General features: G+C 40.9%; 1 protein-coding gene across 1 annotated transcript in view; it reads left to right on the top strand.

Annotated features, from left to right (window-relative positions):
• Positions 1-13,253, top strand: part of TET1 (tet methylcytosine dioxygenase 1) — a 66,331-nt gene that overhangs the window by 40,430 nt on the left and 12,648 nt on the right. Inside the window, exons 4-6 of the mRNA XM_081913070.1 lie at positions 130-2,737; positions 4,043-4,133; positions 6,191-6,284. Coding sequence (XP_081769196.1) covers positions 130-2,737; positions 4,043-4,133; positions 6,191-6,284 — 2,793 coding nt within the window. The remainder of the gene's footprint in view (positions 1-129; positions 2,738-4,042; positions 4,134-6,190; positions 6,285-13,253) is intronic.

Here is a 13,253-nt window from a genome sequence, read left to right as displayed (position 1 = left end):
TGCTACAGTGTTGCATTGCTGATGTTTAAATACTTTTGCCCATAAAAAGGTTAATTAGGGTAGTTCCGATGCATCTGTATATTCAGGAATAACAGCGTTGGCTAAAACTATTTTTGTGTTGTTTTTCAGGGAGACTTAGAAAACAAACCAGTCAATGGCTGCAGACCAGAGCTCATGGACTGTGTTGCCCACGGCCATGGCGAAAAACCCAAGGTGAAACCAAGCCATTTGCTGCCTTGGGAAAATGTACAGGCAGATGAAAAGGGAAGTATGACTGGCTTAGAAACGGAGAAGTGGGCACAGAATGAGAAGCCATCGCTTAGCGTCCATGTGAACGGTGACCTCTGTAGAGCTAGAGCAAGGAATGAGAACTCAAAACATTTTGAAAAGGATCCAAAAGCTGTTCATTCTTCCAACGTGTTAGATGACCCCAAAAAGTTGCTTGCACAAACTGTTAGAAATGGCATTAAAAGCATTCCTTATTCACCAGCAGAATGTGACTTGTTGCTGAAAAAAACAGGTGCTGATCCGGCAAACAGCTGCCCAGAAAGCAACTTGGATGCCTCTTTGGGTTGCGCTGCTCAACTGAACAATAACAGCACTTTGACAACTGGAACATGTGGTGCTCTTCCAGAAAAGAAGGATCGCGTTCTAGCGCAGCAGACAGAAAACTCTAATGCCATTCAGGAATCTGAGAACTCACTTTTACAAACTATTTCACTTTTAGATCTTCAGGACAAGCCATCTTGCACTCCCGTGCATGACACAGATGGCTGCCTTGATGATGGTGCTTCAAATGGTGCTCCAAGCAAAGATTTGCAACCTGAAGATTTGTCACTTCAGTCAACTTTTTTATCTTTGATTAAAAACCGAAATTTAACTGTAGAACAGGTTGTAGCTATTGAGGCATTGACACGCTTGTCGGAAGTCCCTCCAGGAGCTCCCTTACCAGCTAAACCAGAAAGAGTTCAGTGCATAGAAGAGCAAAGTTCACATTCACTTAACAATTACAAAAAGGATAATTCATGTTTCTTGACATCATCTGCATTGAAAGTAATCAAAGGAAGTTGTCCACAGAAGGACCAGCAGCTCTTTCCTCATGCTCCTTCGCAGAGAAGAACCCTTCCTAAAAGTCCCTTGACGTCATCTGCATTGATAGCAATCAAAGGGGCTTGTCCACAGAAAGACCAGCAGCTCTTTTCTCATGGTGCTTCACAGAGAAGAATCTTTCCTAAGAGTTTGCTTTACAATGGTCAAGGTGCTATTTCTGAATTCCCCAGTAAAACCACTGGTCCATCTAGCTTATTGCGTAGGCTACATTTCTCCCCACGAGATACTAAGTCTTTATCTGCGTTAGTGTCTGGGGGAACTTCAGGTCATACTACCAAGAAACACCCTCTTTATCATAAAGCTGCCATTGGGCCATGCTCCAAAATCTCAAGTGTTGTCAAACAGCGGAGGAGCAGAGTAGACATGCTTGGAAAGTGGGAGGGGAAGGCTGTCCATGGCTCAAATTCAAAAAGTAATTCTGTATTTAGGGGAAATATTCATAGCCAGGATGAGGAAGAGGTAGCCACCCAATTAACTCAACTTGCAGCAATAATTGAATCAAGCAAAGCAAGCCCAGACCAGAAGACATCGCTTCTCAGTCGAATACCACCCGATATGCAACCGAAACATAAACAGGACCAGTGCCTATTGCAGAAGAAACAATCTGTATTTGTAAGGAACAATTATAGTCCATTGTTAGTCAAGCAAAGGCAACCAACACGGAAAAATGAAAAACCAGTACCGAGGGCAAAAAGATTAAAAAAGAAGCCTCAAGTAATGCCTGACCAACAAAATCAGCTACAACAAGATTGCCATCTTAGTGAATTACAGGACATACCGAAAAAGCCTTCTAAACTACGCAAGGTTGGTCGTAACGCGTCACAGGATTCGAAACTAACTGCTTTGGGGAAAAGATCTTCTAAAGCCAAAGTACAGAAGGCATGGAATCGGAATACTTTGTCATCACAACAAAAAGCAGCTGCATTATTTCTTCCCAAAACTCAAATAATATACCACAGGCCTTTGCCTGCTTCAACGCAAGACAAAGTGAAAGACAAGTTGTTTGGCTTTGAAATGGTGCCTGAGCACATGAAAACTATGGGCTCCAATGAGGCACGGGGCACCAATCCTCCAGGTGCTGCCCCAGATGCTCTGCACCATAGTGGCCTACTCTCCAATAGTCTTCTGACAGTCCCTCACTTCGAAGCAAAATCCTGTTTGAACCAAGGAAGTGAAAATGTACAGATGTTTACAGAAAAAGACAAGAATTCTCAGGTACAGCAAACAATGAACATGGCTCAGATGCATCCTTTGCCTCAGATCTTTGGTCAAAGAGCAGATGAAATGTGCAAGGAAAACCAAGCAAAACTTGAGTGCGGTGCTATGGAACAACAAATGGGCCAGAAATTGCAAACCATGTCCATTAACTGTAGCTTAGCCTCCCCAGGGGAAACCTTGCAGGCTCTCAGGAAAGCAGAGTGTGCAAGTGAAGTTACAGTTCCAACATCAAGAAGCTTGGAGACTGAGAACACACAGAGAACAGGGATCTTAGGGTGTTCTCCAACAAAGAATACACTCAGTAGTTTTCTTGAATCGCCTATGAAGTTCTTGGACACCCCTACAAAGAACCTAATCGATACACCTACAAAGAAAGGACAGACTGATTTTCCAAGCTGTGATTGTGTTGGTAAGTGTAATTTGCTTCATTTTGCATGGAGTTCTGAAAGTTTTCTCACTGAGGATTCCTTTAGAATTTTTATCTTGCAAATGTTGCCTCTTGCCTGCTCTGATGAAGTGAGTCTCCAAGTCTCCACCACATAAGTGAAAAGATGACTCCATATCATTCCATATACTAATCAAGTAACTGCTTGATTACCTGAATTTACCATCTGGCTGTGACTTCCAACAGTAGTGGAAGAATTTCTAGTTACCTAAAGAGTTGATGTTATCAGTTGGAAATACTTCTTCAGCCCTGCACTTCAGGGAATTGCTGGCTTCCTGTTTCTCTGCAACAAATGGAGGAAAATTGTTTTGTTGGTTTGTTGAGAATTAGGGAATAACAACCTTTATAAATAATACAGGGGGGGGTATCTTTATCACTGCTCCTCCTTGGTTGTCTCATTGAATTCCAATGTGTCCTTGGTAAAAGCAGTATGTTATTTACTGTATTTTTCCATCTATAAGACGCCCTCATGTATAAGGACCCCCCCACCATATTTTTGGGGAGTCAATTTTAGGAAAATAAGGGGAGATGGCCCAAAGTTGTTGAGCCTCTCCCCCCACGCAGCTGTGGGCAGGAAACACTCCCTAGATCATTTCCTGCATGCAGTGGCATTGGGAGAAGTTTCACTCCCGCCAGCCATCCAGTTGGGAGCGCAACCTCCCCCGATGCCGCCATGCACAGGAAATGACCCAGGGACCGCCCGCTGTGCACCGCAGCATTGGGGGAGTTTGTGCTCCCGTGCAGATGGCTGGCGGTGCACAGCTTCTCTCTTCCCCTAGGCAGGAAACACCCTCCAGATCGCTCCCCTCTTGCTGCAGCATCAGGGGAAGTCGAGCTCCCGCCATCGAGCTGGCTGGCAGTGCAGCACCCCCCCCCCATGCCACTATCCGTGTATTGGACGACCCCAGTTTTTTTATGTGTATGTATGCATTTGGCTCCTGTTCTTCAGTATCTGAAAGGGAATGAAGTATTATATTAATGATAAACCAGTTAACAATAATAAACTTGACTCTAGTTCAAAATGTGAACATTTTCAAAAGATTCCATAGCATTTCTGTTTTGATAAAGGCTCCATTGTTAATCCCATCAATATTCCTCAGCCTTGGAGATCCACCAAGTCTTTTAACTCCAGCCTGGAGTGTATGACATGCCTAATAAATATTTCACTGTATATGTTTATCTTTCTCCTCTTTAAAAAAAACCCACAACTGCATGTGTGTACTCGGTACATGAAATAATTTTAACAGCTATTTTTAATTTTTTCTGTAGAGCAAATTATAGAGAAGGATGAAGGGCCATATTATACACACCTTGGAACGGGACCAAGTGTCGCTGCAGTCAGGGAAATAATGGAAGACAGGTGAGAAAATACATATCAGTGAGTAAAGGTTCAATAAATATAGGCACAGCGCTATACACCCCCCAAAAAAATAAATCAAATATATATGATGATAGTATAAGTGGTATTTTTTCTCTTGCGGTACTTACCTAAGGCCTCCCTGCCTGATTATACTAGGTCGGAACTACACTATCTGTATTTGAGCTGCAGTAACTAGAATGCTGCTGCTTTTTGAGTGCTGACTCTGTCTTCAGGAAAGGGGTTGAGACTCTCATAAGACAGTTGGTGTTGGGAGTTGGACAGGAAGTGGGCATGTGACATGGTGTGCTGAGGTCTGGAAGAGTCATCTCTTCCGTGCTGGTTTCTTAGGACTGTATCCAAGGCAGATGGTCAGTCACAGGAGGTAAATAAAGGACAACGTGGCCAATTGTAGTACTGGGCTGGAAGCCAGCTAGAGCTTGAGGGAAGTTCAGATACCATCTTGACAAAGGAGAGAGACCAAATGATTTCCTGAACAAGAGTTGCAAGGTGCATGCTTTCCTTTTCAGAGCCAAGTCACATTGGCAGGTGCTTATCATCAGCTACAATCCAGAGTTCTCATTTAGGTGTGCCTAAGGAATTGGGTATGCCCGTCAGGACTTCTGATTGCTTTCTTTGAATAAGTTTCTTTGAAGTACAGCATCCCATGCTGCATCATGATATGCTTTCCACATACTCCAGATACTGAGGTCACCTTAACATACTTACACATTTAGTACGGCCCAAGCTTTCATGGACACTTTGTCAGATGAATCTAGTACTATAGTGCTAGGGTGGGTTGCATCATCATGCTATTCCGGACATTCTGAATGCTGCTTGCCAGACGGAATAACACTCTCCTTCCCCCCCGGTATGCTGTTCTGGGGATTTTCCTGAGCCCATTTCAGGGGCATATGGGAAGAGGAGGGAAGCCCCATTGCACAAGCAGAAGTCATTGCACAGCACTTCTGGTGAGAGGGCACATGACGTAGGTTAATCCCATTCTTATTTTGTTGGAGTTCTCCGTTTGGTTATGTTGAAGATCTGGTGTGTTTGTAAAGTGTAGATGTTTTACTTTGGGCTCCCACATTTAGTAAATTTATTGGTTGGATTAACAGAATGTATTAAATTGGCTGGAAAGGTGCCACAATTACTTGGAAAGCAGATCTTAAATGTTTAAAAGGGCATTTTTCATTCAGTTGCAAATGGGGAAGAAACATTCTCTTTCTCGGTCTCTCTCTCTCTCTTTCTGGAGCGAATGCCTCTTTTTAAAGCTTCCTGCTATAACATTTATTTGATAAAACCATTGTTGTATTAATGTGCAAACATATGCAGATTTAATTGGTTGAATTACAGTTCATATGATCAGCTAAGATAATTGATGACAGCCCTAGTTTTTAATAGCAGTTATTGCGTGGGATAGAAAGAACTGGAATTAAGAGGACAAGATAGGAATGGTTCTCTAAAGTACTATAGTCAAAGTAGTGTATGCTAGCAATGAAAAGGGGATCCCTTGGACAACATGTGAAAAAGGAGCTTGGGAAAGTGGTTTTTTATTTCAGTGGCACAGAAGGGGTAGTAATAATAATAATTTTATTATTTATACCCTGCCCATCTGGCTGGGTTTTCCCCACCACTCTGGGCGACTCCCAGCAGAATAGTAAAAACATGAAACATTAAAAACTTCCCTAAACAGGGCAGTCTTCAGACATCTTCTAAAAGTCAGATAGTAGTTTATTTCCTTGACATCTGAAGGGAGGGTGTTCCACAGGGAAGGCACCACTACCAAGAAGACCGTCTGCCTGGTTCCCTGTAACTTCGCTTCTTGCAGTGAGGGAACCAGCAGAAGACCCTTAGAGGAGGACCTCAGTGTCTGGGCTGAGCGATGGGGGTGGAGATGCATACTGGGTCCATTCCTAAGGACTGAGCAAGGGGTTAATAGCTGCCTTCCCCAAGTGGTGGTGGGCATAAGCCTGGAAGGGGCCTGTTGCTTCTCTGCTTGTTAACGAAATTAATTACTAGGACATTTCATAATCCTTACTAGTTTTTCCTTTCTACAGATATGGAGCAAAAGGAAGTGCTGTAAGAATTGAGGTAGTTGTGTATACAGGCAGAGAAGGAAAAAGCTCCCAAGGGTGTCCAATTGCCAAGTGGGTAAGTTTTTGTTTTATAGTAATATATCTTTATTTGTATTCTTGAAATTCATTTTTTTTATTGCAGCTATGGTGCTTAACGCCCATGAAGTGGTTTTTTCTTAGTGATCAAAGCGCTATTTATTTATACATTAAAATAATTGTTACCCCCTTTGAACAAAAAGGTTGCACAATGTGACCAATGATCTAATATAAGCCAGTCAACCAAGAATGAATGAATGAATTGAATTAAAAACCAGCAGCAGTAAACAAAACAAAAACCAGCAGGAAAAAGCTTACGAGCTGCTCAGTAGATCATCCAAAGACGGAAATTTCTTCATTGGTGGCTGGTACTATTGGGACTGAAGTTTTGCTTGGGTTTTTAGCCTTATCCAATCCCACACTGAGGACTTCAATTGCCTCCTTAGACAATGCAGGGTGGCATGGGTATTATCAGCATGCAGGTGTCACTGCACACCGAACCTCTGGATTTCATCTTGGTAAGTTTTACAGCTGTTCTGTGACAGGGCAGTATTACTGTCACGATACAAACAAGAGGCCCGAGGCTGAAGGTGATTGGTCTGCCAAAGGCCAAATGGGTAAGTTCATGACTGAGCTGGGATATGAGCTGTAGACTTCTCAGATCACAGCTTATGTTACTAACCACTATGTTACACCAGCCACCTGCAAGCTATGCCTTGTTCACAGAGGCATATTGGATTTCAATAGTCTAGTCCAGTTTTTATTAAATGGCTTTGTTCTGAAGATTATGGATATCAGCAAATTCATCCCTAGGATGGGTTGTAGCATCTACTATACCAGCTTGGGGTCCTAAACTATGATACTATGCTGCCTTCCTCACAGTGTATTTGTGGGTGCTAGGTACTGTATTTGTGTGTGAACTCTGCATTTTAAAACCATGGAAGAACCAGGTGTTCCAGTTTGCTATGTGCCTTAAATCTGGTGTCTGATTTTGAACATGGAATATCAATTTGTTATTCCTTACCAATAAACCATTTAATGTGACAGCTGTTGGAATGAGTCATTCTGCAGTGCTTTTTTGCCCTTGTTTGTACCTGAACTGATAATGAAGCATTCTAAAGTAAATGCCACTGCTCCCATTATCTTATCACTGCTCACCTGCAGGTATTTACACCATTCGAATAAAATTAATTTCTGAGTAAACTAACCCCTGTTTCTGTTCTTGGAAAATTAAGAGCAAATTAAGGTTTGTTCGGTGTCAGTTTCTTATATAACTATGCACATAGGTTAAGATCTATTTTGCTCTGAGCTTTGTATTGTGGTTTCAGTATTGAAAGTGAATGCCTGTGTTGATTCTCTTCCATTTTAATTCTGCGGCATTACCTAAGCAGTGCAGTTAGGATAGCACAATGAAGTAGCTTATTTGGAGCAGAGTTGTCTGTGGACTGGTAAACTCTATGCCACTTTCTGTGTTAGTAGGAAAACTTATGCCATTCACAGAGATTCACTGGCTTAAGTGTGGCTTTCAAAGTTGTGCTAAGAACTAATTTAAGGTGAAACAATAATGGCAATTTGTTGTGCTTTGTTCTTATAGAACAAACACTGGAGAACCAACATTGGCCATTGTGCTCAATATAAGGGTAGACAACACTGAAGAAAACTAAATTTTAAATATTTTTTCCTGCATTTAAAAAAAATGTTTAAAGTATTTATATATGAATGAATTACTAAAGTTTCCAAGCTGTGTACATAAAAATTGTATGCTGAATACAAAAATGGATTGAAACATTTGTATTCTGTTATTATAGACTGTGGTCATCTATAACACCAAACTTAATATTTGATATTTATATAGTTTATATTTTTGCTGAATTGGTGTTAAATATGTGCTCTTTGTGGGGTTTCCCTTGAGATTAGTTTGGAAGCTGCAGCTAGTGCAGAATGCTGTGCCCCGGTTTTTGTGTGGAATACCTGGATAGGCATGTGTTACATTGTGCTGAGGAAACCGCACTGGCTGCCGATCAGGTACTGGGCCATGTTGAAGGTCTTGTTGTTAACATATGAATAAACAACTCAGACCAGGATACCTGAAAGATTGCCTGCCCTTGTAGGATCAATCAGATAATCTGAGGAAATTCTTGTAGTACTGTACCCTACAGAATGTCATAGGGTAATGATATGAAAATGGGCATTTTCTGTTATTGCCCTGCATTAAGAAATACCCTTTGCTGTAAGTGAAGCAGCAACCACCAGTTGTTTCAGATGTTTTGTGAAGTCAGATATTTTCGCCCAGGCTTTCCCTGACCCATAAGAATCTCATCCTGCTTTTCTTTATATTAATTCCTGGTTTGGGGTTGTATCCAACAAAGTCATCCATGATGCTTTTATACTACTGCTTTATTTTTGTTGTAATTATATTGTTTTTATGCTGTATACCAGTTAAAGAATTATAAAAATATTAAGTGGCATATATCTATATATCGGGAGGGATGCGGGTGGCACTGTGGGTTAAACCATAGAGCCTAGGGCTTGCTGATCAGAAGGTTGATGGTTCAAATCTCCATGACAGGGTGAGCTCCCATTGCTCGGTCCCTGCTCCTGCCAACATAGCAGTTTGAAAGCACGAAGTGCAATAGGTACCGCTCCGGCAGGAAGTTAACCAGGGTTTCCGTGCATTTCTCTGATTCGCCAGAAGCGGCTTAGTCATGCTGGCAACATACCTTGGAAGCTGTACGCCGGCTCCCTTGGCCAGCAAAGTGAGATGAGCGCCGCAATCCCAGAATCGTCCTAGACCTAATGGTCAGGGGTCCCTTTACTTTATATATTGGGAGTGAGAGAGAGAATAAATTACAATGATTTAGGATGTATTTAAACTATTGGGGACATTTCTCCCCAACTTTTAAGCACTTATATTGATTTTGTAATTAAAAACAATGCAAATCATTTGAAAACAATCAGATATCCTTGCACCTAGATAATTTCAAGTTTGCCAGGAAGCAGTATATTTCAGCCAGCAAATGCCTGGGTGAATATGCAGGCTTTTAAATTCCTTCTGAATGTTAATAATGAGGAAGGCAGATGTACCTCACCAGGGAAAGCATTCCATAAATGGGGAACTACCAAGATGGCAGACACCACCAACAGGGCCTCCCCCACTGACTGTAAGACTTGAGATGGATGATATTGGAGGAGGTGCTCATTTAGGCACTTGGGTCCCAAGCTATAAAAGACAGAAATGAAAAGTCTCAAGAACAGATAACATTAGTGAGAATGGGGGAAAGTGTAATATATACAGTTTGGAAATTATCTGTAATTATCTGCTAAAGCAGGGAGATGAACCTCAGTACAGTGGTACCTCGGGTTACATACGCTTCAGGTTACATTTGCTTCAGGTTACAGACTCTGCTAACCCAGAAATAGTGCTTCAGGTTAAGAACTTTGCTTCAGGATGAGAACAGAAATTGTGCTCCGGCGGCGCGGCGGCAGCAGGAGGCCCCATTAGCTAAAGTGGTACTTCAGGTTAAGAACAGTTTCAGGTTAAGTATGGACCTCCGGAATGAATTAAGTACTTAACCTGAGGTACCACTGTAGTCTTTATTTGACCATCTTCTAAAAGCTTCATCCTGTTTTTTGTCATGTGGCTTTGAGCTGTTCCTATAGTTTGTCTACAATTTCAAATTCTCATAGAATTGTAGAGTTGGGAGGTACCCTGAGGGTCATCTAGTCTAACCCCTGTAATGCAGGAATCTCAACTAAAGCATTCATGACAGATGGCCATCCTATCTCTGCTTAAACACCTCCAATGAAGGAGAGTCCACAACCTTCCGAGGGAGTCTGTTCCACTGTCGAAATTTTAAATTATAAAATCTAATGCTGTAAAAAAGTGTGAAAGATCAGTGTTTTTGTTCAATAGACCTTTGCTCAATAGAATCACAAGGTCCTTTCTGCAGTCTATATCTGACTGGTCTCTTAAATGTCATCTTGGTGTGATAAGGATTATAATTCATTGAAGAAGCTACAGGGTACAATTAAGAGAGAAAACAAAGCTGCGGTTAGGATCTTTTTAAAAAGCTGAAGTGCTCAGCACTTTCCTGCATTCTAGACAGTGGTCTCATTTTCACATCCTTTAAACCATAGTTAAACTAAACTATGGCTTCAAGAGTAACACGCAGGATGCGGCTGCACCTTACTGAAACCATGGGCAGTTTGCTTGTTTTCCACCCCTGTTGGGAGCTAAGCTTGTTTGGAGGAAATGAATCACAAGCTCAAGTTCAGAGGTAACACTTAGCCAGACCATGGCCGCCTAGCTCCTGGCAGCAATAAAAGCAGGGTAGAAGAGACATGTATGCTTCATGTTCACCTTAAAACCACAGTTTTCTGTAATTGTGGTTTAAAGCGTTGTTCATATCAGACCAGTAGAGACTTGACTTTGCATATCTACACTGTACCGTTTCATTTAGAGCTTACTGTTCTCACCTGTGTTATATCTTCATGTCACAATCTTTCAGTAGTGATTGGACCAGGCATCCAGAAAATTTAAATCCATGGTTGTATCTTTGGTGATGGAAGAATAATAGGTTAGAGATCTTGCTACATGAAGGTTTGAGCAATGTGTCAGAGTTCAAATAAATTGCCACAATTTACATTCTTCCCCTGGGGCTGGTTAATGCATACCTCAATTCCTATTTAGTTTTTGCCGCATTGTTGCTTTTTATACTGGCGGAAGTGACACACTTGGTGTATTTGCACATAATGCTAAGCCATGACTTGTTTCTCCCAACCTTGGTTTGCTTCCTCTTGCCTTGTCCCTTTGAGTATCTGGGTTGGGGTACCAAGCATTCCATGGTTGTGTTCAAGCATAAAGCTAAAACCAGACATTATTTTTAAGCCAATAACAAGCCACAGCTTCATATTGTGGTTTGATGGCCAAAAGCAAACCATGGTTAGACTGCTGGGCTGAGTCCAGATATTCAAACAAACCATGGCTTTATGTTTTATGCGAACCAGGTTTTATAAACTCATATGATTTCAAGTGTTTTATTGATTGGAGTATTTTTTCTGGGTTCCATTTGTCTTGCACGCATTGTAAGCCACTGCTCTACAGTCTTTCTTAGAGTTGCTGTCTGTCTCTGCAGGCAGATGGAATCTTGTCTGCAGAATGTTCCATTTTGGAATTAACTGCCCTAATCTATACTGCCACAGAGAGAAGCTATTTTACCTTATGTCTGGATTTCACATAAGTGTAATTCATTCTATCATTTATATGTGTGTGAACCCATGCACGTTCATATTAGTTAGTTGGCTGATGTTGAAGGGACAGTCTACATCAAGTAATATTTATTCACAGAGAACTTATTCCTTATTCCAGAGCTCCTGCCAAGGGTTGAGACAGTTGCTTCAGCAATCTAAAAGAGATATTTCAAGTAAGTAGAACCCAAGCAGTTAAAACTGCTGCAGGAAGTATGCTTGCCCATGGCATTAACTTTTATAAGTGCATTCTAGACATTGGGGTATGTGGTTTTGTAAAAACGGATATTTTTAATAATTTATTTAAGGAATAGTCTTTTACATATACAAGTCAATAACATGGGAAGATTTAAGTATCTCTAGAATATTTGATCATGCAAGATCCTAAAAGTACTCCTGCATAATGACTGATGATTATATGCCATTATGAAACACCAACGTAGTGGGAAGGTATTTCAAGTTTGAAGTATGTTGAAATGCCATCTATTACCTGCTCATTTCATATTCAGGAGTCCCCAGTGTGTGAGATAAATTCAGGCTACAGCAGGTTCTCTCGCATGTAATTTAGCAGAAAAGCAGACAATCTAAAAAGCCAATTAAAAAAAAATGCAGAAGTAGCACATGGTCCAGTCCTTCCTGTACTGTACCATTTCAAACTTTAGTTGAGGGGGAGATCATATACTTTCATAATCCTCTGCGTTTGATGTTTTTAATAATGAGAAAGATAGTGCTTTGAATGTGTTCAGTTATTCTGTTGTTTGTGGTTCCAAATAAAAATTCTCATTTGCTTGAAGATGTTGAAGACGTAAGTGGATTTGTTCAACATCATGATTTGAAACAATTAAGTTACCAAGAATGACTCCTAAGAATAGAACGTACGTTTAACTTTTTGCATGAGTTTGTGAGTAACTGTATGTCTGTAAAGGTGAGCAGTATAGACATGCTGCATATAGAGACAGTCTGAAGCTAAACTGATCTCAGTTTGGCTGGTGCTTGGATGGGACACTGCTTGGGAATTTTGTAGGTAACCTTGAATACCATGGAAGAAAGGCAGGATATAAACTTTGTAAAAGAAAGGATGAATAACCTAGGTTTGAACATTGTTGATATAGAGTAGGGTGAAATTCAAAAATAAAAACCTTATGTCAATAGAGCTCCACAACTGTTCTGCCCAGGAAGTTTGCAGAACATTGTGGTTACTGGGATAGTGCCTACTCCTGTTCTGTAGGCAGTACTGCGAATTCCAGTATACAGTGGTACCTCAGTTTACGAACATAATCCATTCCGGAAGTCCATTCTTAAACCAAAACCATTATTAAACCAAGGCGCGCTTTCCCTAATGAGGTCTCCCGCCGCCGGTGCCCTTCCACCGTTCGGATTCTATTCTTAAACCGAGGTAAAGTTCTCAAAGTGGGACAGTATTTCTGGTTTTGTGGAGTTCGTTAACCGAATCGTTCTTAAACAGGACTGTTCTTAAACCAAGGTACCACTGTAATGTGATGGTGATAATAGAAATTCTGAAAAATTGTTTAATTTCACTGCACGCAGGTGGTGTAGTGTCAATAAAGGTTTATTATTATTATTATAGTAATTTGCAATAATAATCAATCATACCACTATTTTTATAGACTTAGTGTTATTATGAAAATCAGCACTGGTTTCATTTTAAGTATTGAGGGATGTGTAATATTGAGAGACCGTTTCGAGAGAACTTTGGGGCTAAATTAATTTTGATTTCATTACTGAAGATGTGAAGTTAAAA

Source organism: Podarcis melisellensis (assembly GCF_964234715.1).
Source record: "Podarcis melisellensis genome assembly, chromosome: 5".
NCBI lineage: Eukaryota > Metazoa > Chordata > Lepidosauria > Squamata > Lacertidae > Podarcis > Podarcis melisellensis.
The sequence above is the reverse complement of the archived record's forward strand: the minus strand, read 5'-3'. Positions and strand labels throughout refer to the sequence as shown.